This window comes from Leopardus geoffroyi, chromosome B3 (assembly GCF_018350155.1).
Source record: "Leopardus geoffroyi isolate Oge1 chromosome B3, O.geoffroyi_Oge1_pat1.0, whole genome shotgun sequence".
Taxonomy (NCBI): Eukaryota; Metazoa; Chordata; class Mammalia; order Carnivora; family Felidae; genus Leopardus; species Leopardus geoffroyi.
The window spans coordinates 7,540,190-7,566,845 of record NC_059337.1 but is presented as its reverse complement, the minus strand read 5'-3'; the positions used below and the strand labels follow the sequence as shown (position 1 = coordinate 7,566,845).

Here is a 26,656-nt window from a genome sequence, read left to right as displayed (position 1 = left end):
ACTCTGTTGGAACATAACTACTGTAAATAACGAGAATCAATTGTGTATTCAATACAGCAAGGCCTAAGTTCTGTTCAAATGCTAACATGGCTCTGAAAAGCTCAGCAGCGTCAACTCTAGACCTGGCTTGGACTCCATGCTACCACCCCAGAAAGCCTTTCCTTCCAGCCACACTCAGGTCAGTCCAAGATGAACCTGACCGGAGGCAAGACCTTTAGCCAGAGCAGAACCATTCTTAGCACTGTGTTCCCCCACTATTTATCTGACACACAGGTATTTTTCTTCCCTGGCCCTGGTCCGGAACCCAGATATCCTTCCTCTGACACTGACGGGGGTGGGCGTCCGATAAACACAGAGACCAATTCTGGAGGACACCCAAGGTTGGAAGGCACATGATGATCTCATTCTGACTCGAGCCCAGAACCTCCCACTGTGGTAATCCTCTCTCTAAAAATTGGAACCAGAAAAACAGAAGCAAAGGTCAGTGAGACAGCTGAATGCCCACTCTGCCGTAGGAGCAGCAAGAGTTCCGTGAGCTACAGTGTGGCCCGAGTACAGCTCTTGGAAGAGCAAGACTCGAGGTGCCTCTTCCGTGGCCAAACCCTGAGCCCCGCGGACAGAAGAAGAGAACCCTACGGCACAAGCCTGGGGACGGGGAAGGGAACTCGCAGCCTCCCCGTATCTCAGTTTTCCTGTCGGAAGATGAGGCCTTACCATAACCCAGTCTTTCCATCCCTTCCAGCTCTCAGGCAATCTCCAGGGGCCTCTGCTGTCTCTCCTGAACTAGCCGACCACATTTCTTGAGGGCAGGAGCAGGGGAGGCTATGCGCTGGGGTTGCCAGCCCTACGCTGACCCTGGGACCCAGGGAAGGGAAGAACTGCTGGCTGGAAGGCCCAAGCCATGGAGGCTCCAGGAGCTGGGAGAGGCCCTAGCAGAACTCAGCAGGAACACAAAGAGAGGGGCTGGAACCAACAGCAAGTAAGAAACGAGGAGGAAACAGGTGCCCTGAGTCCTCTGATCTGAATGAGACCTCTGCAGAGGGAGGTGAGGTGTCCAAGTGCTGGGACCAGGATCAGATGCTCAGAAAGTGCGCACTTCGGGGCACTGGAGGGGCAGCTAGAGAGATGTTTCCGTTCAAAAGGTGCCCACCACCCTTCATTCCCTTGCCCTCTCATGGAGGAGGCTGGGGTGGAGGGTCTGATAGCCTCAGGGGCTGTTGTCTGGACAGAGTCAGGTTACACTTCCTAAATGCAGAGGCCAGGTCTGTAGAGAAGACCAGCCTGGTCTGTGCCCCCTGCCTTACTGGGAGCACCTCTCCATGTGGGGCTGGGGCTCCTGCCTCTGGGCTACTTCTCATCCTGAGCCCCCTCTGCCCCAACGGAGACCTCTTGATGAGGCTATTTTTTTCAAGTTTTGAGACAAACAGGGAGGGTCTCTTAGAGAGTGGGAGGTTAGCAGGTGGCAGGTCACCTCGGAAGGTTCCAGAACCCCAGCTAGGTGGTCTGTTGCCATGGCCCCTCCCGTGCCCTCCCCAGAAGGGACAACATTCTACTCCAGTACTCACACGTGTCTGGCTTGTGGCAGTTGTGTCCCTGACGGAAGTACTGGGGGTTCTCAATGACTGGGATCCGGGTCATGCCGATGACCACCGTGTCTGGCCCAGCGTCCAACGACGAGGGTGTGGTGATGCCATGGTTGATGTGGTGCAGCGGGCTGGCTGAGTCCTCCTCGCCGCTGATGACAGCCACGGGGCCTGCACACACCAGGAGAGACACAGGACTCTGATGAAGTCATGTCTGGCCAGTGCCTGGCCCTGCCCACAGACCCTTTCATGATTTTGGCCACCACATTTCCATAAGAGTAAAATCCACTGCAAGAGTATTCCCCGAACGCTCTGGAGTCTGCATTCAAAGAACCACCTCTGCATTCTCTTTCTTGAGAGAAACATCCACCCTATCACACACCATGGAAACAGCTGCAAAATAAGAGTGTATCAAAATGACTAGGACATGAATTATTTGTACTTCCCCCAAATCCAAATTAGTTCAAAATAATGCAAATTTTACATGAGTTCTTGGCTTATGTAGGAACAACGGGCTGAAAAAATTTTTTTTACACAGCAGGAACTTGCACCCTGCCCCTCCTCCCTTCAGGAGCTTTAAAAACTATTTTTTTAATTTTTTTTCATGTTTTGTTATTTATTTTTGAGAAAGAGACAGACTGTGAGAAGGGCAGAGGCAGAGAGAGAGGGAGACAGAATCTGAAGCAAGCTCCAGGCTCTGAGCTGTCAGCACAGAGCCCGATGCAGCGTTCGAACTCATGAACTGCAAGATCATGACCTGAGCCGAAGTCGGACACTTAACTGACTGAGCCACCCGGGTGCCCCAGGAGCTTTAAAAACTATTGATGCTGGGTCCCACCTCCAGATTTTGATTCAGTTGGTCTGGGGACAGACCTGGGCATCAAGATTTAAAGAGCTTCTGTGTAAGTCCCTGGCACGGCCAGGATCTGGAGCCTCTACTTATAGCCTTGGAGGCTGAGAGCCTTTCCAGAGTGGCCCTTGAAATCCTACAGGAACGTATGTAGCTTTTGCTGGACTCTATCACCTCTACCTCTCTCAGTCCACAGGGAAATAAGCCCAGTATGAGCCCAGAGGGAGCCTGAGCCAGCTTTCAAAGTGACAGTAATTTGTGTGCATCACTGATAGCCTTCAGGAAACTGGGTCAGTATCCCACTCTTGAAGGATCCACCCTGCCCCAGTGGCTTCAAGGAACATCATTCGTGCCTTCACCAACCCCGACTCCACAATTTTCTAACCCAAAGAAGAAACCCAGTAAGTCCGGTTATTTACAGAGATAATTATTGCCGCCATCTTGGCAGAGCAATGGTTCTGTCTGGTGGTGAGGTTCTCCCATACGTACAAACAGAACCCGGGTAAAGTGCATTAGCTGTGACTGTGGCTTCATACAACTAGTGTTTGAAATGGCTGCTTTGCAAGGCACGTGGTCCCAAGACAAAGCGCCTGCTGTGATTTGGTTTTGCGACTTGAACAATATTTCCACGGCAGAAATCCATTACATCTACTGAAGTTTATGGGGAGAATATTTCCCATCAAGTAGAGAGGGGAAGCACCAATGAGGCAGAACTAAAAGGGAGACTAGTAAATGCAAGCTGGGGACCCTGAATTCTACTCCGTCGGCACAGACAGGCTTATTCCAATCCATGAAAAATGCCTGATGGTGTTTGGAGACCGTGTGGAAAAGCAGCAATGAGTGGCGATAATCACTTGCCCTGCAACCAGAGAGGCCAGTGCCTGAAAACACCTTGTAAACTTTGAAAAACTTCATCGGGATTCCGATTAATCAGTGAAAGCAGAGCACGGGTTTTTACCACTCCTCCCGCCCCAAATGCCTCTAGAACATTTAAAAAAAAAAAAAAGAAAGAAAGAAAGAAAAATTAAAGAAATATTTGTACACAAAGAGCAAGAAGAGGGGAGATGAGAAGAAATAAGATATTTCAGTGCTTTGGAAGAGGCAATGTAGAATGAGGAAAGCTCCCTTACAGGGACTGCAGGGGGAATATTTACGGAAGGTCAGCTCTGCGGGGTGGCCTAGTACTTGAAGGGACGGGTCGCCCAGAAGGCTGGGGTAAGGCTCAGGGCTGGAACGAGGTACCCAGGCCATCACCTTGCTCCCAGTCTAGTGGTTTCTTCCTGGAGAAAATTAACTGGAAGGGCTCCGGGGAAGGACTGGCCCCCTTCTTCTTGCTCCTAGAAGACAGAAACCAAGAATGACCGTGCCTGCCATCTACCCTACTCCTAGTCTCTTCTGTAGGAGATTCAGGGGATGCTTCTCTGCAGAAACCAAATGCCTCAAAACAAACAAAAAACAAAACAAAACAAAAAACACCTAGCTGTTTACATGTGACGGTCTCCCAATGAAGCCATGCTTACTTTGTGATCATGCCACAGTGAAGGCTAATAGTTGACAAGGCCCATCTGTGTGTGTAAGTGCTTTCTAATCCTTGATTCCTAAATATGAGAAAATATCCCAGGATCACCAGACACTTAGGCAAAGCTGCAGCATAAAAGAGAGAGTGCAAGACAAACAGACAATCAGGGACCGACAGGGAACGGAGGCAATGCAGGGAGCAGAAGACTTTTTTTCTAAATCACTAATGTCCTCAGAGAGACCAATGAAGATATCACACCCATAAAACAAGAGGATATTTAAAACGTGAACAATTTAAGGCTAAGAAAAAGTCCCTGAGAATTATGACCATTAGAATTCGAAAGTCAAAGAACAGTGGAAGAGAAAGCCAAGGAAATTTTCCAGAAACTCAAACAAAAAAGAAAGAGGAGGTAAATAGAAAGGAAAAGATAAAATTAAAGACTCCATCCAGAGACTCGATATCTAATTAAAAGAAAGGTAGGGTAGGGAGAGGGAAGGAGAGAGAATAAAAAGATTAAAGAAAGGATTAAAAAAATTAGGGAAAAATTTCTCCAAATGATCTGTCTACTCAGTTTCCAGCACAATTAATACACGTCTGTGTGCATATGGTGTAAGCACACGCACCCCCCTCACACACACACACACACACAAACACACACACACACACAAACACACACACACACACACGCATCAAGGCACAAAGTTATGAAATGCCAGCATCTTGAGAGAAGACGCTAAGAGCTTGTAGGAGGGAGGGAAGGGTCCCATTTCGAAAGGAACAGAAATCAGAAAGACAATGCAATTCTCCATTACAACCCACTGTGGCTTCCCTGTGCAATTCCTTCAAAATTTTGCTGGACAAGTTTTCAGCCAAAACTCTACCCCTAAAAGTTTATTCACTCATTGTAGAAAGCAAAAGAAAGGTATTTGCAGGTGTGTAGACATTCGCCTCCCCCTATCCTGGGAAGCAGCAGGAGGGGACACTTTGGCAAGACAAAGGTACAAATGGGAAAAGAAGGAATAGAAGATACAGTTCCAAAAAGACCAAATAACAAAAGCCCCCCCACCCCCACCTCACCCCCTTCTGTTCTCAGCATCATGGGATGTGGGTTGTTATAGTGACACGGAGGCAGGACACCACATCAGGAGGAGTCTGGAGAAGACAGAACGTTGGGACATGAGCCTTTTACTGTTTCTTTGAATCTGTGTCTCACGGAGTCAATGGACAGCGAGTGGTCAACAAAACGTTCCAAAGCCTGTAATCTAAAACAGTCTCTGCTTTCTCAACGTTATTCTAGGATCTCAAAGGGATAGGTAAGTGCCATGGGGAGGAGAAGGGTCCTGCTACAGGCTCCTAAGCCACGGGAAGGGATGGGGTCACCCAGGAAGACTTCACAGAAATCTAAGAATAAAGCAAACGTTGAAGCCCTAATACTTAAAATGCAGGCAGAGGAAGGGGAGCAGGGAAAGGAACATGAGAAGAAACGGCCAGAAAAGCAGAAGAGAATCAGTAAAGGACACTGTCTTAGAAGTTAAAGGAGGAGAATTCCTACAAGTTCAAGAGCATCACATACTAAGGCCAAGTAGGGTGAAGAACGAATATAGGCCACTGTACATGACAACACGAAGGTGGCCTTAATGACAGCAGTTCCCACAGAGGAGTGACAGGAAGAAAACATTCAATTACAGCGGGTTGAGTAAATTAGAGATACCGTAATTGTCATAATAATTTTTATTATTGTGTGCATTCTACGCATCAGGCTCTGTAAATGCAACTCCTTTAACTTTATAATGCTTCTGTGAAGTCAGTACCACCATTTTCCCCATTTTACAGATGGAAGCACTGAGGCATAGAGCCGTGCCCTGCCCAAGGTGATGCTGGGATGCAAACCACCAGTCTGCCCAGAGCCTGTGTGCATGACCATTACGTGGCGCTGCCTCCCCGAAAGCGCAGACTGTGGGCGAAATGGTTTGTTCAAAGGGACACTTGGTCAATTCTGGTACATTATCCTCCTCGTGACCATTTGCCTTCAATTGCAGGTCCCTGAGACCCTTTTTAAAGAGGTTCCTCTTGATCCTTGAGAATGGGGACAAGAGTGAATCACCTCATTAGACTCACGAAGATAGATTACGGGTAATTCATCACGAGCTTCGGGTCCCAGAGCTGCTGAACGTTTGTATTCTGCTACATCCACATCAAAAAGAGCACTGTGCCGTCAGACCGCTGTCCGGTCCCTGAGGCCCTCTTACTCACCTCTGCTCCTCCATAAACCACAGTCCTTAAAATAAAAGCCAATAAAGAGTGCAGAGACCCATCACTTCAAAGAACACAAGAGGACACCCCTGTAGCTTGCTCCTGCCCACCTGCACCAGCGTCCAGCACAGTGCCCAGCACGGCTACAGCCAGTGCTGAGTGAGGCAAGTCCTTTCTTGGGGACAGGGCTGCCCTGGATACGGCCGGACATGTGGCCTCTGTGGACCTGGGCATTAAAAGCCAGTATCAGATTCATCAGTGGTAACAAATGTACCCGGGCACTGGGAGTGAGGAAGGCTATGCATGGTGGGGAAGGGGAGGGGAGGGACACAGGAACTCTCTGTACCTCCCACCCAATCTTGCTATGAACCTAAAACTGCTCTAATGGAAAATTAGGGGCACCTGGGTGGCTGTCGGTTGAGCACCCAACTTTGGCTCAGGTCATGATCTCGCAGTTCCCGAGTTCAAGCCCCGCAGTGGGCTCTATGCTGACAGTTCAGAGCCTGGAGCCTCTTTCAGATTCTGTTTCTCTTTCTCTCTTTCTCTTTCTCTCTTTCTCTCTCTCTCTCTCTCTCTCTCTCTGTCCCTTCTCTGTTCACACACTGTCTCTCTCAAAAATAAATGAAAACATTAAAAAAAAGTGTTTAAAAAAATAAATGTTAAGAAAGCCAGTCTCCCCACCCAACACACAATATATTTCCCGACACCCCGCAGGATGACAGAACTGCCCCAGGTTGAGATCCACTGACGGGGCACCTGCATTCATTCTAGGAACTGATTTCTCTCACCAGCTCTGGCCACTTCTCACATCACTGGCCTCAGGGGAAAACCCACAGACCTGGGGCCCCTGGGCGGAAAAAGCATTTCTTCTCCCCTTAATAACCACAGAGAACAATGTATGCAGACATAAAGGAGAGCGAGTAATGGGGGGGAATCTCATCTGTCCAGGGAGCCCCCTGTTTTCCTGAAGCCACCAAAGACTACGGCAGGTCAGGAGGAGGAGTCAAGCTTGCTGTCTTCCAAAGTCTCCCAACACACACACACACACACACACACACACACACACACACACACACACCTGTCTAGTACCTGTGACAGGCCTCTCTGCTGCACTAATCCTAATGCAGTACACAATTATTTTGTTATGCCGCACTAACGAAAAGGAAGAGAGACAGGCTTGCAGGCTGTTAAGTTCCAGCTTTTGAGAGAGAGCCAGGAGGGAACACAGGTCTGCTCAGACATTCCCATCACATAATTTTTTCCCCAAACTAGTGCCTCCTTTCTTTTTCTTTTAGAGCTATAGTGGGTTTTGTGCTTCCAACCATGCCATAAGAGAACCACTGGATAATTAGAGAAAGCTCGATGGCCCAGGCAGGTGTCGTGCCCAGCCCAGCAGGACGGTCCGAGCTGTCCTTACAGTCCTTCTCTTTCACTTTCCGCTCCTTCAATGGGAAAAAATAAGGGGGCCAAAATGGAGTAGCTCAGATTTTCATTAAGTGGCGGATTCCAATGTGGGGTTGGGTTCCCCCAGAAAGCAAAGGTCTCTGATGAAAACATGAGACGGAATTTCACTGTGGTAGAGTGAACTCTGACCCAGGTGAGTGGAGGCCCCATCGCAGAGGAACTGGGGGGTGCCAAGTTGCCATGAGGTCTGCAGGGAAAAGGCATCCTGCAGAAGCTCTGAGGAGTCAGGGTCCTTAGTGATAAAGGATATGGGGGGACATTGCACAAAATGAGCCAGGGAAAAGCAACAGTGTCCCTGGTAATGTGTTAACACATAAACACTCACTTCCCCTTTCATCAGGGGGAAGACTTCTTTGGAATCACTTCACCAATGTCCTGCCTTTGTCACTAAAATCTTTCTGTTCCACCAACTCCCTAACTTTCAAAGCATTAACAATTCTCAGAAGATCGTCCCCAAGAAAATCCAGCCACCAATTCAACACAATGGCATTTGCTCAGCCAATATGCAGAAGTGGTTCTCCTCCAATTTCCAAAGGAATGACTCAGAGTCCCAAGGATGTAATTGTGACAATTATTCTCTTTTCATCTGACCCTCAAAATATACTGTTACTCCCATCTGACCAACTAGAACACGGATCCCCAAGTAAGCTTAATAATTCACTTTCCAAAAATTGCCTGTGTAGGAAGTGATGGAGCCTGTATCTGAATCTATGCTTGTTCATCTCCAAAGTTCTTCCTCTTCCCACCCAACTACCCATGTTCTCAATAGTATTGCTGACATGAAATATTTTTTGCAAGCAGACCTTGGTATAAATACATGAGGCCATATAAAGAAGCTGGGACATCTGAACCAAGGAATCGAAAAATAGATCACCAAATATCTTCAAGGCAGTACAAACTCATATAAAATAACTCTGGGCAGTCAAGGCCAAATTTATGGCTCAACTATAAAATCCTAGGCCCAGGATCCATTTCCACATTCCTTCATTTATCTTTGTACTTACTTCCAAGGTGGAGGCAATCTCACCAATTCAGAAAACCCTCTTACAACAGTGATTGTTATGAGTGCTGTTCGCCAAGTATTTCTAGGTGCTGGCAGGAGGGCAGTTTTCTGTACCCCTTCAAGTTAGGTGCTGCCCCATCGCTTTCTTTGGCTAATGAAAAGTGAGCAGAAGTGACATGCATCACTTCCCCATGGAGGCTTTACGATCCAGTGTGTGACCTGCCACCTTCTCTTTTTCCTGCCTTGGCAAGTGTGGAAGCATGAGGCAGAGCCTCGGGCCACTCCTGCCCCTGGGTGAGGCAGACACAGAACAGAAGGCTCCAGCCAACACCAGGCGCATGTGTGGCGTAAGTAAGAAATACGGCTTTGTCGCACAAAACCATTGAGATTGACAGGGGTGCTGTTTGTTACCACAGCATAACCTAGTTCATGCTGACTAATACAGAAATGAAACCATCCCCACATTTAACAATGTTACTTGAATGTTTTCCTTCACAACATCTTCAACAAATCTTTACAAAAGTATCCCATGCAAAGGATGCTCCTTTCATCCTCCATGATGTAATTCCTTTTAAAATGTCTCCTCCCAGCTCTCTGTCCCAAAATTGAGCTCTAATCTAATCTAATCTAATCTGGTTCCACATGGAGCCAGACCATGACCTCCACTGTTGGAAGAGACTCCCCCACCACATATCTGACTTGGGAAGTAAAAGAAAACAACCCTGAATTGGTCTCATGTTTTCAGTGTGTCAGAATGAAGAAAACAAGCCAACCTTTGAATTAAGAAAATGATTTTTTAAAAACCTCAACCTTTTCCTACTGATAAAAATCAAATATTGATGTGTCCCTGGTGAGTGAGAGCTTCACATCAACAAATCTGGGAGCAGGAACTCATAAAATGGAATAAAGTGAGAGCACAACAAACACAATTAAAAACCCAGCCACGCTCAGAGAGGGATTCCATTTACTGTCTCATAAAAAAGAGCCTAGTCCTCAGAGGCAAACAAAAGAAAATCAATTTCTTTAATTTTTATTGGCAGATGTGGGACAGAGGCCAAGTGAACACGGGCTGTGCCCAAGAGCATACCTGGAGACAAGTCACCAAATGTCTGTTCCTGGGCCAGCTCCTATGTTCCCTCCCCTCTCTGTCTCCTCCAGCTTCCAGACAGACGTAGCCCCCGTGACCTCAGGGGCTCACAGGCCCTCTAGGCTGCCCAAGAAGCCATGCCCTCCTCACTTCTTGGTGCCCCTTCCTGAATCATTTCCCAAAAGATAAGCTCCATTCTCTGGCTTGAATTCCCTCCCAGCCTCTTATAGGAACCAAAGGTACTGTTCATGCCTCCTAGCTTCCCTAGCTTGGGGGTTCTCATCGGTGATTGAAAATGATGCCTCTGATCAAACAGCCCAAGGGCACACATTTAAGGAAAGAGAAGGCAGGACTGAAACTAAGAACAGTGGCTTCCCTCACCTCAGTTAATCATCACAACCCTGGGGGTAGATCCTGTCATCCCAGGGATGCCACTGAGGAACCTGAAGCTCAAGGAGCTTGACCTTGTCCAAGGTCACAGAGTTAATAAATGGTAGACAAACCCACATCTATCTGACTTCACAGTTTGGGCTCATTTTGTGGCACCATGCTGCCTGACCCTCTAGGATTGTTTTTTTGACACTGGGACAAGTGATAATGGATCAAGCACAATCTCCCTCCCATTCCCAATCTTTATTCCATCGAGAAGCCATCTGTAAGAAATCTGGCTTCATTTAGGAGTGGAGCTTATGACATTTCCAGAGGATTTTAGACCCGGAACCTGTGCACCACGTTGTGGTTAGAAGGAACAACTCCTGTGTAGGAGATCCAGGCAGAAGAATGGCAGGCAGCAAGGGACCCGAGAACAAGGAAATATGCATCCTAGAGGGAAGGCAAACATCATCAGCTTTCTCCAAAGACTATACGGACAGCATTTCAGAACATTCCAGGCATAAACAGGAAGTGAATAATTACCTCCCAGTTGCATATGTAAGACAACTGGAATACAAAATGCTGGTGCTTCGGTCCAAGGCCCCACAAAAAGCTTACAGCTCAAGTCTCAGCATTCCTCAATTCATCTTTAGCCACTGTACTTGGACTAGCCAGTGTACCCCAAAATAGGGGCACTCACCTCCCCCCAAAGAATTATGCGGAGCTCTTCCCCCAGCCTCGTGGGGACTTTTGGCGAATGGAAGGAGACATCGTACGTTGTGAGCATGTTGTACCAGGTGCTGGCATGTGGGATCACTGATGTCTCCACACCCTTCCCACACTCACATCACTTTTTCCACTAAGGGAACTATTTTGCGTAATCTGCAACATCTTGGTTCAACACCATGACCAAGAGAGTGACGGGCCAAATTTGTATGAGCTAAAGCCCATATGCCTCTGAGTTTACCTCGTTCACAAGTGGGAAATGCAGTACCTAAGACCCCAAGGCTTGCCCTGTGGATGAAAGGTCAGGAGAGACAGAGGCCCTGCAGGTGCTGGCTGATGGGGGGCTTCCCGGAGGGCCTCTCAACAGCTGCACGGGCCTCACACACTCCTTTGCAGGCAACAGCTCACCCAGGGTATGCCTGAAGGAAACCCTCCTCATAATGCTTCTGAGTACATGTGGAGAAATGCCACAGCATCTTGTCACCTGCGGAACACCAGGCTTCTTTCTCCAGAATAGCTAATGCTTGATGAGCACTGACTGACCACCAGGCACTGTCCTGGGCTTCGTGTCATATGATCCCATTCAGTGCTCACGGTGGCTGCGTAAGGTGGGTCCTGCAAGCAGAGCCCGAGCAGTCAAGGGGTCTGCCCAAGACACACAGCTAGTGAATGACAGCATCGTGATTCTAAATGGACCAGTAAGACTCCAGAGCCCAAACTGTTCATCACTCCCCTATATCCTCACGGTGCGTAATTGACATGGCCTCAAATTGGTGAGGTCCACAATGAAAACACTTCAGAACAACAAGACCCCTAAATCTCAGACACTGAAATGAGGTCAAATTTATGGATGGAAGTCTAACGATTCTTCCAGGCCATTCTGAGCTTGTAAACTCAACCCCAAGCCTTGGGAATCCTGTGTTCGTACCCAGCTCCCCCTGGGCTTGACAGAGAGCCCATTACCTTATGACAGACTAAAAAGATATTTCTCTCCTTATTAGAAAATGTTCACTGGGAAGATACAAGGCCTCCTAGATGCCTCAAATAGGGAGAGGAATGAGATCACAGAACCTTTTAGAATGGGGGACCCATGACAGATGTTAACTAGGCTTACTGTGGTGATCATTTCACAGTGTATACAAATATCCGATCATTACGCTCCACACCAGAAATTAATACAGTGTTATGTGTCGATTGTACCTCAACAACAAAAAAAAGACAGGAGGGTCCCGTGATTTTGTGCATTAAAACCCATAATCTAATATCAATGGAAGCCCCTCATTTCTGTAGGACTCATTATCACTCACAAGGCGATTTCCTCTCCATGAACTCACTTAATCACCACAGCAACTCCCTGAGATACTCAACACCCCCTATTTCACAGATGAAGAAATGGAGACACAGAGCTGTTAAACTGACCAACCACAGTCAGGGGAGAACTCGGACTCCAGCTCTTCTGACTCCTAGTCCAGTGCTCTTTTGAGTTCACGTCAAACTTACTTCCTCTAGAAAAGTAAAGGGTGGTTCTCCATCTGGGAGTAAGACCCAAAATGGCATTTCTGGGAGCTGTGAGGACTCCCCACCAAATGGATCTCTGTGGAAGTTGTTTGGGGATTTCAGGAGTTTGGCTCTGAATCCCTTACCTATGATTTCAAAGTGACAAGGAGTGACTTCTAAACCACAGGGCTACCACACATGATAAGCCCAGACAAAGGGAAAGTGTGCCTCAGGAAAGGAAGTGCAAGGCCCAAAGTCAGCCCCATCAACGTCCAGCAAAAACTGTCCCACAGAAGGCAGATTCTTGTGATCGTCCTTGGAAGGGACAACAGGGCCCGTCAAGACATGCCCAGTTTTCTCTGCAGTCTCACGGTGAGAAACCAGGGTTCTCTGGTGGTATCCACAGAGTTCAGCAGGCCCTCAACATCATCTGCTGAGGGTCCCACACCCTGCACTGTCTCACAATAGGCCCTGTCCTTGTAGAGGTGATGCGATGTTGTGAGTGGGTTTCCTGGCCTTTCTGTGGTCTCTCACCCACTGCTCACTCGACCGGGGGTTGGCCCCTGCCCACCTTGGTTGAACATCACCCAGGCCCAGCTCTCTGTCAAAGCAAGTGTTGTCTCCAAAAGTACTGTATGTCCAGGTCTCAGAGCCCGACAACAGCAACCCTCTACCTGGCATCCATGGCAAGGGTATCAACATAGATAAGTCACAGAGTGGGCCTATGACATTTCCCTTTGGAAATTAATTATGCCATTAGCTTGTGTTATAATGTTCACAAGAAACACCATGTCCTTGAAAAACTATGAGAAAATTCTATCTATATTTGACCCCTACATTTGAACTTGTCTGGTCAGACTGTCCTGGGGTCAACACTGATCTCCTCATTCATCCCAAATTCAAGCTCCTTAGCTCCTGAAGTCTCTAGATCATAAAACCCTAATGGTCAAGAATCCTATCCTGTAGATCTTTGAATTCTTCTGAGACCCTAGTAAAATGCCTTTAATACAGCAGGCAATTAGAAAACATACATTGCGGGGGCGCCTGGGTGGCTCAGTCGGTTAAGCGGCCGACTTCGGCTCAGGTCACGATCTCGCAGTCCGTGAGTTCGAGCCCTGCATCAGGCTCTGTGCTGACAGCTCAGAGCCTGGAGCCCGTTTCAGATTCTGTGTCTCCCTCTCTCTGACCCTCCCCCATTCATGCTCTGTCTCTCTCTGTCTCAAAAATAAACAAACATTAAAAAAAATTTTTTTTAAAGAAAAAAAAAAAGAAAACATACATTGCGATGGTGCTTGGGTGGCTCAGTTGGTTGAGCTTCCGACTCGTGATTTAGGCTCAGGTCAAGATCTCACTGCTCGTGAGTCTGAACTCACATCGGGCTCTGTGCTAACAGTGCAGAGCCTGCTTGGGATTCTCTCTCCCTCCCTCTCTCTCTGCTCCTTCCACAGTCTCCCTCTCTCTCAAAATAAATACATACCTGCTTGGGATTCTCTCCCTCCCTCTCTCTCTGCTCCTTCCTCTCTCTCTCTCTCTCTCTCTCTCTCTAACTTCAAATAATGCATTGTCTGAGAGCTGTCCCAGATATCGGTAGGCACTGCCTCCCAAAGCATATTAGGTTCCTTTCACTGCTGTACCAAAATACCACAAGCTCAGTGGCTTGAAACAATGGAAATGTAATCTCTGACAGTTCTGGAGGTGAGAAGTCCGAGATCCAAGTGTCAGCATGGCCATGCTCCCTCTGAGATTCCAAGCAGAATGCTTCCTTGCCTGTTCTGAGCTTCTGTTGGGGGTCAGCAGCCCCTGAGCTTTCCTTGGTGTATGGATGCGTCACTCTCCCTGGTCACGTGGCCTTGATGTGTGCGTGTGTGTGTGTGTGTGTGTGCGTGTGCGTGTGTATGTGTGTGTGTGTCTGTCTCTTCCATTTTTATTGAGGCCATTAGTCAACTTGGATTAAGGGCCACTCTACTCCAGTATCACATCTAAATGTACATCATGACCTATAAATGTAATTTACCCACTTTCCCCTTGATGAATATTCAGAATATTTTTGCTTCTTAAACAGTGCTGCAATGCCTGCCTGTGTATACCTAGCCTTGTATTTTGGAAGGTGTGTACAGTAAACACCAATAAATTCTGCCATTTTGTTCCCCCAAAAAAATAAAAAATTAAAAAAATAAATGTACATCATGATCACACCTGCAAAGGCTATTTCCAAATAAGGTCACTGCACAAGTATCAGGTGTCAAGACATCAGCGTATCTTTCCGCAGGACACAATTCAACCCCCAACACAGGTCTCCCACCTTAGCTCCAGGCAGTGGCAGGCATAAGGGATGGTGAGAAAACTAGCTGGGGTGAACGAGGAATGCACTCTACAGGCATTTAACCTTCCGAGGGCAACTTCCCAGGAACTGCAGCACTAAGCCCACTCCAAAACCCTCAAAAAGTGACCCTCATATTTTAGTTCCTGGTTCATGCCACACCTTTCAAATCGGCCTTCTCACCCACACGCTCATCAAATACTGTCTCGCGTGCTGGGCTGTGAGCTAGAGACTAGGGAGGGAGAGAAGACACATCCCCGGTCGTGAAGAGGCCCGCAGGTCTACAGGTGGGACACGCGATAAACCAAGAGAGGATGTGGCGAGGATTACGTTACAGGTGTGCCCAGAGCAGTATGACAGCACAAGGGAGAGACACTGAGCCAGGGCAGGAGACAGAGAGGAAGTCAGCCTCAGAAGGACCCCCACCCAGCAAACACTCTAGCCTGGAGGTCCGTCGCCTTTCATCCCAGCAAACACACACGTTATCTCTGCTTACCTGGTGGCTGTCACCTCTAAGGTACCTTGAACCTTGGCCATTGCCTCTGCTCCCCACACACCTGGGCAGCGGTTGGGCAAGAGCCTCGGCAACCCCTATTAATCCCTTGGCTCACTCACCCCTTTCACAGACAAGCTGTAAAGGTGACACAAGCATTTCATTCGAACAGTGCTACAGCAGGAACGGAGAAGGGGGCGGAGGGTCGACTGATTTCCAGCACGTGAAAGCAAAAATACAATACCAGAATCAATCCAAATAATATCGTATCAGCTCTGCGATCTCTTCCCTTGTACGGCACGCTTTATATACTGTAGTACCCGTTCCTGTTTGCACACCTGCCCCCATCCTGGGGCAGAGGCTCCCCTGGCCAGGCCAGCACTTAGCAAGTCTCTAAGAAGCCCCTTGAGTCACAGGCAGCAAGGCAATGATGTCACAGGCACACTCCCCAACAGACCGTCACAAACGTGCTGCAAATGCCACGCGTGCTCACACATTCGCACTCCTAAGCAAGAATACACGTGAACTCACACACACAGTAACACCAGTTTATTGCTCATCCGACAGGTGTGTAAGAAGACTTAACGGTCTGCATTTCTTTACAGTTTCACCCCTTCTCGATCTCACGAAATTACTCCATGGGTTATATATATAATATACTTAAGTATAATACACTGAGGATATTAAACCCCCAAACCAAATACCCCACAAAGAGGTAGTAAGGTGGATGGAGATAAGGGAGATTCTAGTAGTAGTGAGGGAGTTGTTTATTTTTCTAAAGATGGACATATGAGCCAGACTGGCACAAAGGAAAAAAATCCTAAGACTTAACCACCTAATCTAAAAATGCGTATTCTTCTCCAACTTTGTGACTTCCTGCAATCGCTTTTAAGGTATTATTCTCATACTGATTTCCAGAGCAGGTAACATTATTAAACCTACCAATTCATAAGAACTTCTCATTTTCATGGAACCCCCTCTTCAAAACCTGGCTTCCTCATGAATCCATTAACCTAAAGGAGATTCAGGTAAGGAAGTAAAACTTGTCCAAGTATCTCTTCGTTCAGTTTACATATGCTTCTTTTGAAATTATTAAAAGGAGGGTGACCAAACATCACTTTCCTAGAGTACTTCTTTATACCTGTTGCCCCAGGATTGCTTTGGATGAAAAATGACAGGCACCCTAATAGAAAATAACTTGGGCCTCCTGGGTATGGAAGTGGAGGGTGGAAAAAAGAGAGTCATGAGTAGAATCAATTGCTGTTTTGGACTCTAGACACAAAGGGGCAATACCAGAAGTAGGCAGTGTAGCCAACATGCTTCCATAATTTTCTAAATTCCCCATGAAGCAATCTTTGGAGGGGCTGGCATGTATCTTCTAAATATCCATATAAGACAGTGTCCTTCTTGGGCGGTCAATAAATACCACTTGATGATGATGATGCAGCCAATGATTTTCCCTTCCCTCTTCTCCCTCTCCTCCCTTCTCCCCCAACCCCCTTTCCTCAGGGTACAGGTCAATCAATCTCAGGCCATCTTGATCTACTTGGAAAGCTTAACTGCCATGAAGCTAAACCACTTGTCCTCTGGCTCCAATCTCTTAGAGAAATTAGTGCCAATGGAAGTGTCAGTATCAATTTCATAATGTTATTGGATGAAGGCAAGGCTGGGCCAAGTCCCATATTCCTGACAGGCTATCAAAGTGATGAGGATTATGGGTAAGGAGACAGACAGCTCTGACAGGAAAGGCAATGACTCAAGATCAATTAGACTGACAAGACTATCTTTAAGCCATATCACTTAATGCTGACACTAGTACCTTTCCCACAGAGATTTGGAATACTGGATGCAGAGTTTTCCTGGTGTCTCCAGGGGTAACTAGAGAGCCTGGAGGCCTGCAAAGCAGCCTCTGGCCCTACACTTCTCCCGAGAGAATCCGAACAAAGGGCTCCAGCGAAAGCGAGGCTCTTGCTCTCGTGATGGGAAGACTAAATATCTGGCCCCCGTTTTCCTTTTTCTTTCCTGCCTTCTAAAGAAAATGTCAAGATAAAATGTAAGCTACGTATTTAAATTTAATTCCTTTGCAGAGTCGAGGGAAGGCTTAGGATTATTAAAATGGAAATCAAGATCTTGTAAAAAGTCAAACCGTCCTAACAGGGAAGCAGATTTGTCATGGAAGGTAAGAACAACAGATGGGTGCCACTAGGGTCCTGAATTCCAATCCAGGTTCTTACCCCCGGCATTGCTGTGAATACAACTGCGTGCGATCAGGAAGCGGTCACGTTATTTCTTTGGGGCTTCACGGTCTCCCATAAGGTCAACCGTAACCTCGTGCTACGCTGTGGCACGATGAGGAAATGAAATGCCAACAGCACCAAGGGCAACAGAGGGATCAGAGGATTTTTTTTTTTTTCAGACCTGGCAAGGTAGGCAGAAATTGCTTTTGTTTGGTTGGTTTTTGTTTTTTTTTTTTTTTTTTTTTTCTTGCGCTTGACAGAAGATACACAGAAATAGCCCTGGAGCTAAGGATGCAGTGGATATGCTGATGGGACTGAAGAGAAAAAAGCCAAGTCTGACTCCTGCTAAGTGAGTACATGCAAGGATGTTATGCTCACGCTCCCTCAGTAGTAAGCCTAGACTATTTTAAATCCTCTCGGTTAACAGCTTACTTCCCCTCGTTCTCTTGAGTGTCCGTTCCCAGGGCAGCCAGTGTAATTACAAGCCTGTGAGGTTACAGCTATTTAAGCAGGTTGCTTTATTATTTTTTAATTGCCTAACAATATTGTTTGTTAGCATTCTATTAAAAACCCCACAGTGTTTCATAATGGAATTTTAAATTCATCCTCTTTTCAAGCGTCCGTTTCAGAATATGCGTGTGTTTGTGGGGTTGGCGCACACCAGTGTTAATCAGCCGATCCTGTCGCTAACCTCGGCAGTTAGGCAAGGCAAAATGATGGACGTTAAAGATCAGTATATAGGAAGCCTTGGCTGGATAATGTCAATCCTGGCCAAGAGGTGGTTGTCAATATTATCTGGAACTGCTGACTTCCCAAACACACTCAGAACATTGGCCTAGTATGCAAATGTGTGAATCAGGGGATTCCTCCCAAGGTGCCTTTAAATAGCAGGCCCTTTAAAGGCACAGTAGTACAGATGTGGGTATTTTAAGGTCATTAACCAACTGGAGGAGAAGTTGGGGCAGAGAAACTGGACGTGTCAGAAGCCTCTGCTAATCAAAAATGGTTCAGAATTAATGATGAAGCATCTCTGGGACTGGTGAAGAAGATTCTAAGGAACTGTTAAGAAAGTAAAGAACTTTTGTTAGGCACACACGTGGTATTGTTCTCCTCATGCTCACAGACCCAAACGTGATGTACTTTATACTCAACGATTCGGAAGCCTATCTACTGGGAGAGTTTAATGTGTTATCTTTGTTGAAGGCAGGAAGTCTCCGTGATGTCAATTTAATGCAGAATTCTTTTCTCAACTGCAGTTAAACATTATCAATGTAAACAAGAGAACTTCCAAGGAGAACTAAAAGAAGCGTTAATAGCAGGGTCTTTGTTCACTGTCCTTCCTTACTGTTGGCATGAATTTGAAGGTATGTGTTGTCGCAGCCCATGCCCGGAAAACACCTTTCAGAGCGGGAACTCACGAGTCCCAAACAAGATGCTCTTCCAAGTCACCACAGTGGAATCCTGAAGCTAGCAAGTGGCATTTACTTTTAAAATGGTTACTTCTAATAAGCCCAGGTATCATTCCCATCTTGACCTGGGTTCACAGAGGGTCTATATGTGGAATGTTTTCAATTTCAGATATGGCACGTGTCTTCTTCAAGTTTCTGCTAGGTGGACTGAGCGACCCATAGATATTATGTATGTTATGTATGCACACACACACGCACACACACGAACCAGATGTTATTTATGGAGAATCCTCTATATCCCATGCCCTGGACTATGCTTTCCCGTAGTCTCTTGTTAATCAAACTACTGTTGGATGAGTATCTACTATGGCGAAGAACTGTCCCAACTTATAGGTATTGCGTCACTTAACCCTTACAACCTTGCAATGATGTCTCCATCTTAAGGACAAAGAAACAGAGACTCAGAACTATTTTTATTAACCTGTCCATACTCCTCCAGCTATAGATGGTGAAGCTGCAATTCAAATCCAAGATCATCTCCTGCCAAGGTCAGTACGCATACACCTGCCACCATCTATCATTTTAAGAAAACTTCAAGAAGCCATATGAAGAGTAAGAGAGCATATTTGACATTTACCTTGGGTCTGTCGGCAGCGTTTCCTTCAAATTCACTCGCTAATCTTATTTAGGTATGCCCTGATTTACAAACATGTACAATTTAATCTTTTTAAAAATTTTTTCTATGTTTATTTTTGAGAGCAAGAGACACAGCACATGAATGGGGGAGTGGCAGAGAGAGAGGGAGACACAGAATCCAAAGCAGGCTCCAGGCTCTGGGCTGTCAGCACAGAGCCCGACGTGGGACTTGAACTCATAGACCGCGAGATCATGACCAAAGCCGAAGTCAGCCACTTAACCGACTGAGCCACCCAGGTGCCCCATACAATGTAATCTTGATGCTCAAAGCCCATCGTTACTTAATGATCTACCAACCGCCATTCCTACCATCAGTTGAGTAAAAAGACTTTTTAGGTTACTCCCCAAAGTGCACAATGTACATTTCTATCCCTATCCCTGTGCCCTAGCCCTGACCGTCAAATTCTGCACCTGAGAACTGGGAGCCAGCTCAACTGCATCGCCACCTCGAACGCTTACTTGTACTAGCCTCTCCCTCTCCTTCCTCCCCATCCTGCCCGCCTCGTCACTTCCTCCTCTAAAGTCTTGCAGCCCATCTGAAGATCAAGGGTTCTCTGTCACTGCTATTGCTCCTTTCTACTGAGCCTCACTCTCTGCAAGCCAAGAATAAGGCTTTAAAAAGGGTGGGTGGGGGGGAGCTGTTTCTGACACTATCTCGTTATTCCTCTTGACTGAGAAAAGACGACGGCGCTCACGATGATGACGAGAACGTCCACGTCACAAGCATATTCCCGCTCTCTGTTAACTACTATGAAATCAGTCAGGTCACTTTACCTCCCTAAGAATTTGTTTCCTCATCAATAAAGTTGGGCTCACCAGTCACTGCCTCATCAGGCTGTTGTTAGGGTTAGAGCAAGTATTTATGTCAACCACGTGGCATAGTGCTCTGTAAATGTTAATAATAATACTAATAAAGTAAAAACAAAAATAAGCGGCAGGGAGTTACCTCAAAAACTTTGTTGTTCACACTTTTAAGCCCTGTGCCAATTATTGATACGACAGCTTTTTATTTTGAGAGAGAGAGAGAGAGAGAGAGAGAGAGCATGCATATGTGTGTGTGAGCAAGCAGGGGAGGGGCAGAGAGAGAGAAAGAGAGAATCCCAGGCAGGCTCTGTGCTGCCAGCATGGAGCCTGACACAGGGCTTGAACCTATGCAATGAGAGATCACGACCTGAGAGAAAATCAGGAGTCAAATGCGCAACTGACTGAGCCACCTGGGTGCCCCAAGAGCCTCTTATTTTAATACGACCAACTAACGGCAGTGTTTGCATGTCTGAAAGTCTCCCGTTCCATGCTAGGGAACTACAGTTAACCAATGCTTCTCGTGTCTGATCAAAGAAAGAGTACTTAATGGTGCAAATAAGACACGAGCCTTGTTGGGAGGTAGAAAAGAGGGCCTCCACTGACAGACTGGCTAATAACTCTTTTTGGCTTCCATGAACTTTCACCTGATTTTTCAGCTCATCACGAATTTAGCCGGGACTCAATAAATGTTAAAGGGCAGTGTTACAGACTGCCGGATGGATGCACATAGTTCCCTAGCTTCCATACATAAAGGGGAAGGTGCAGAGGAAGTGACACAGTAAGTATTTCCAGGTGTTCATCTGAAAGAACAGGACAGGAAGTACACGGCACTTGACGCGGGGATCCCTCACCCCACATCATGTGGCCGAGGGAGGAATAAGTACGGGTGCTATGCTGTATCCCCCAGTGACACGGTGAAAATCGGGACCGTGGTTCAGGGGGGCGGGCACACACACCTAGAAAGTGGAAATGTCAATGTGAACGCACATCTGTGGGACTTAAAAGCCCCTTCCCTAGTCTTTGGGCAGGCACACCACACTGCTGCAACTCAGCATGTTAATGCCCACGGGCGTCTTTTGAAGGGGCATCCGGACTCCTGCTGGCAGAAGTCCCCCCTCCAGCCAGGCACTGTAGGATACTGTAAGGTTAAGCGTGATTAATGCTGATTGTAATCACGAGGAATTAATACATTATAATAGTGAGCTAAAAATGGCTTATGCTAATAAATCAATGAAGACTGAGATGGGAAAGTGAAAAGCCTTTGAGGAATGGGGCTAGGGTGGGGGGGGCTGCAGGGAGGGGGACGTGTGTGCCAAAAGTTGCCAGCACACAAGACAGCCAAGGTGTCACAGCAGCAGAAGCACTGGCCTGTCATACTCCAGGCATCTGACCGATAAGGAGCTGGAAATTAAAGCTACTTTGGGGCTCAAGGGTATCAGGTGACAACTGTGGGGGCCTCATTAGCTGCATGACTTTGTTCTCTGAGCTCTGCTTTCCTCATCAGTAAAACTCAGTAATAAGCCCATTCACCACATCTGACATTTATTAAGAGTCTTCTATGTGCCCGGTACTGTTCCAGGGACGAGAAATACAACTGTGTACAGCACAAAGCCCTAGTCTTGTGGAGTGAACATTCCAGGGGGAGTCAACAGACGGTATGTAGATAAGTAAACCAATAAACACATGTCAAATGGTAACGAGAGCCATAAAGAGCGATGCAGCAGCATAAGGCGGACAGAGAGTGATGGAAGCTAATTTACATGTAGGGTGGTCTTGAGGGCTAGGATCCCATGGATTCAAATGGCCTGGCCCACAGGTAGTACGTGGATGTTCCACGACGTAGATGAGCAGGAGACCTCAGATCCAGTCAACAGTGGAAGCACTGAGCTGTGGGGGGGGGGGGGGGGGGGGGGGGGCGGTGTGGGGGGGCTTGAGCAGCTTCCTGGGACTGATACACAAGATCCTCGTAAAGGGTGCTTTTCAGGAACAGTCCTTAAAACCAGTAACCACAGGTGCCTGAAATTCACCCTGAGTTTGACAAGCACAAACCAACTAGGGGTCTGACTCTCAACATACACTAAGGCCGTTAGGCATCTTGGTTAAGGACAAGGACTGTGGTGAGAGCCCCTCTAAATTCAAATCTAGGCTCTCTGGGTCTCAGTGGAGCAAGCTATTTTTCCTCTCCCGTGCCTCAGTGTCTCCGTTTGAATAATGGGGAAAACAGTAGCACCTACCTTTCCAGATTCTAAGACTGTTGCAATATTTAAATTAAGAAATGTCTGGAAGATGCTTTAGCGCAGTGCCTGGCACACGGTAGGGGCTTAATAAATATTAGCTATTATTAAGAGAGTTACAAAGGGTTGGGAGTGTGTCTGAACAGCTTATTGAGAAGAAATTCTGTGATTAACAGAACTGCTTCTTAGAATTGGACGTTCACATCTCTTCCCAGAGATCGCGCTCCACAAAGAGGCACTGATTATTTAATCTGCCGCTACAGGAAGCTGACAGAAGGAAGGCCTGCCCCCTTCCGTGCAGAGGTAGACGGCCATTCGGCACATCGGGGGAGGGGAGCGGAGTAAGGTTAAGAACTCAGTGCGAGGCAGTATTTTGGGCTCTAGCTCCATGACTGATGGAGCACCAGTTCAGTACAAGCTGGAGGCCCTCTGGGAAAAAAGAAATGGGAATAATAAAATCTGCCTCATTTGTTTGTACTGCCAGTTAGGCAGTCAGTCAATCCAAAAAAATACACTGAATGCCCGTTGTGAGCAAAGCATTAAATAATAACATTAATAGCTACCATTTGTTGGGAACTTAATGTAAGCCAGACATGGTGTTCTATATATCCTACTGACCTGGCTCACAGCCTCTTCCTCTGTGAGTTCTGGCCTACGTGCCCCCGCTGTAGACACCCGCCCAACCCCTCCTTCCTTGGCATCTAACCCCACTCCCCAGCATAGGACACAGTCCTCCTTGCCCCGAAGCCTGTTCTGGGGTCTTAGGTGCCCTACCTGAGGGAGGCCCCTGCAGAGCAGGGACATGTTGGAGTCATGCCCACATCCCACAAAAGGATCAGTGCATTGACAGGCATCCAATATGGCTAAAATGGATCAATGACTGACTGAATAGAGAATTCAAAATAGCACGTACATCATATCTCAGTTCTAGAGTTCTGAAAAGTACTTGGTAGGTGCCATTATGGTGGTGACCCCATGGATCCAGCCGGAATACTCATGGGGCTCCATTTCCTCCTGGGTCATTAGGATACACTGAATTTCCCCCTAGCTTCTGAAAATACAGCAGTGCTTACTATGTTCCAGGCACTGTGCTCTCTGCATGCACAATCCCACTGGGTTCCCACAGTTCAATGAGGCAGGTAGCTCTTATTAATATCACCACTTTGCAGATGAGGAAACTGAGGCTCAGAGAAATGTAGTCCCTTGCCCACATCAAGCAGGTGGAAATCAACTGAGCTTTGATTTCAACACATATGTGTTTAACTTCACAGCCCAACACTTCCTGTGCTTTACAAAGCCGTGAGGTGGCAGAGGGCTGAGGGAGGTGGTGTATCTGAGGGTGTAATGTATCCTGTGAGCTTAGATGCTGGCTATAAAAACAAAGCCCAGGCCCCCACGGTAGAACCCCAAGCCCCCGGGATTCTGCAGATGAACTCAATGCTCTGTGCCAACAATGCTTTTCAGCCCTCCCCACCTCTCTATAGGAAAGAGACGAAGACAGGTCTGTGCCACTTAAAAAATTAAAGCAGGAGGAGTCGGCAGATGGGGACATGTGGCGTCTTGGTGACCACATCCAACCAATGCCACTGGCGCATCAGTGGCAGTTCTAGGAGAGAAAGCACTTCCCGGTTTTGGACTGGGCTCAAGCTCAGACCGTAATAATGCAATTTTGTAAGAACAACCAAATAACATATTTCCTGGAAATAGAAGACACGCGAAACCAATGACCCTCAGAAACATCACGGTCATCGTCACCATCACAGCACCTGCCTACGTGCGCACAGCACTTAGGATTCCGAGCATTTACAAGTTCACTGGCTCATTTGCTTCCCGTTCCCGGTTACCCTCCAACACAGGTGAGGAAGGCTGGCAACGGTTTCCTGCCCTTCCAGTCCGCGACCAAACCAAAACCCAGCAAAGTTCCCGAGACCACCCCATCAACCAGCCAACATGAAAATCCAGGATTTCTGCCATCACGGCACCATGCTGTGGGCCTATCCCCCTTGATCCTATGCTGCAAAATGCCCAGGATGGGGAGGAAGGCCTTAAATGGGGCAGCCACAAAGTGTGTTTTCCCCTCCTGGCAGCTGAAACAGACTTAGGATCCGGGCTGCCTTGATGACGAAGGGAGGGCAGGATCGAAAGGGGGTCACGTTCTATGTCCCCCATCATCACCAAAAGGAGACAACCAAACTTTGGCGAAGGCTGTGACGGCACAGCACGGTGCCCCGGCGGCAGAATGCCCAGAATGTAGGTTAAGGCACAGCTCGTGATCAAACCAGAGAGAAAATGGGCAGAAGAGAAAAAAAACGGAGAGTGACAGGCCCCTGGGTTCTGGTGGGGAAGCTCGGCTTCCCCGAGCTCTCAACTGAACAAATCAGTGAAGACGAGGGGGGAGGCATTATAAGCACCGACCCTTTTCATATATATGTATTTTTAATGTGGAACCTCGATCATATGGTAGGAAGTTGAAGAAATATGTGTAGAAAATGGAAATAGAGCAAAATTTATGTCTTTTTATAGCCAATGATTCATACAGAGTGATAGCTCTTAAATATTAATAATAAGTAAAAAAAAAAAAAAATTAGGGCAGGAGGGTGCAGATGAAGGGAGACGGTAAAATTCCTGTGTTTTCTGCTGTTGTTGTTCATGATCCAAACTTAGAAAAGTAAATACAGTAAACATCCTACCTATAGTTGGCAATACTTATACAGTTTATCACGTGCCTCGGGGCCTTGGTTCCACTTGGGAACAAACACACTGCTTCAGCTTGAGAATGAGATCATAATTTGGAGCTGGGAAGGAACCTGTTTTAAGAATTAAAATAATCTCACACAAATTTCAAATATGACAGAGACAGCGTTTTCACAAAATGTGCAGTTCACTCATTGCTGACTTCCACAGAACCTTAGCGAGCTTCCTCGTGGTGAGAAAATCTCTGAGACGGTGTGGGTAAAACCCCTTCTGCCATTCCCCTAGTGTCTCCACATTGTGAAGCCTCAAACAGAGGGCTGGCAGGCTCAGGGTAGGGGCGAAGTCCCTCCCGCTTCTGCCCTGCACCTGAGCGACAAACTCCTTCAGGTGGTCATCAGGAGCAGAAAGAAACGTGTCCTGACCAATGGCAGTAAGTCAGGTTCCTTGGCCAGTCCTGGAAGGTGCAGGAACAGGGAGCCTCTGGGGACCTCCAAGGAAAGGCGGAGGTGCTTCTATATTGCTGTCAACTACAAGTTCAAGAGAGCACCGTAGGTCAGGTCTGTCCTCCTAGCACTGAGCTCTGCCCCGGGGGCTGCAAGGTGCTACCACCACCCCGATCCCCACCCCGCAGCAAGCCAGGGCTGGACCCATGCTTATGCCTGGGGCGGCTACTGCCCCACCCATTCTGAAACCCACTGCCATTATCTTTCTGGGAAAAAGGTTTGACCCCTTTGGGCTCGCCCTTCCTTCGCCTCTGATGATGTGCTGGGAGAAGCCTGCTGTCAGCACGGGGCTGACACAGTGAATCACCTGCAACGAATGAGGAGAGCCAGAGACGAATAGCCGAGCAGATGCTCGGACCCCAGAAGCCACGGGTGACAAAGCTCACTCCCCCCGGGTGAGATCTCACATGCTTTCCAAGCCCATCCCTCTCCCTGGCGGGTAGAAGGCAGGAGCAGATGGCAGAGAGCACAGTCCAGGGCTTGGACTCTGACAGGGTCAGAGGCAGGTCTGCAGGAACTCAGGTGGCTTTGAGCTACGGGGCAAACTGGAGTGTCCTGTGCAGCAGGTAAGTACAGGACCCTTGACATCAGACAGATCTTGGGTTCAAATCCCGGCTTCTCCATTTCCTAGTTGAGAGTGGCCTTCGAGACCTGAATTAACTTCTCTCTCAATTTCTTCATCTGTAAAACGGTAGTTAGAAGACCAGCAAACCCACGGGGTTGTCACATGAATTAACATACGAAAAGTATTTGGCAGGCGTTAGGTTCCTATCTTCAGTGGAACGGAGTAGCTTTCTTCCAGAGGTCAAAGGTTATCCAAAATCTTAGGTCAAACAGGGGAAGCTCTATCTTGCAGCCTCTCTTCTGTCCTGAAGGACTCCTAGCATGGCAGAGAGAAGACCTCTGCTACCA

General features: G+C 47.4%; 1 protein-coding gene across 1 annotated transcript in view; it reads right to left on the bottom strand.

The window, feature by feature from the left end:
* Positions 1 to 26,656, bottom strand: part of NTRK3 (neurotrophic receptor tyrosine kinase 3) — a 397,129-nt gene that overhangs the window by 166,688 nt on the left and 203,785 nt on the right. Inside the window, 1 exon segment of the mRNA XM_045448711.1 lies at positions 1,566 to 1,754. Coding sequence (XP_045304667.1) covers positions 1,566 to 1,754 — 189 coding nt within the window.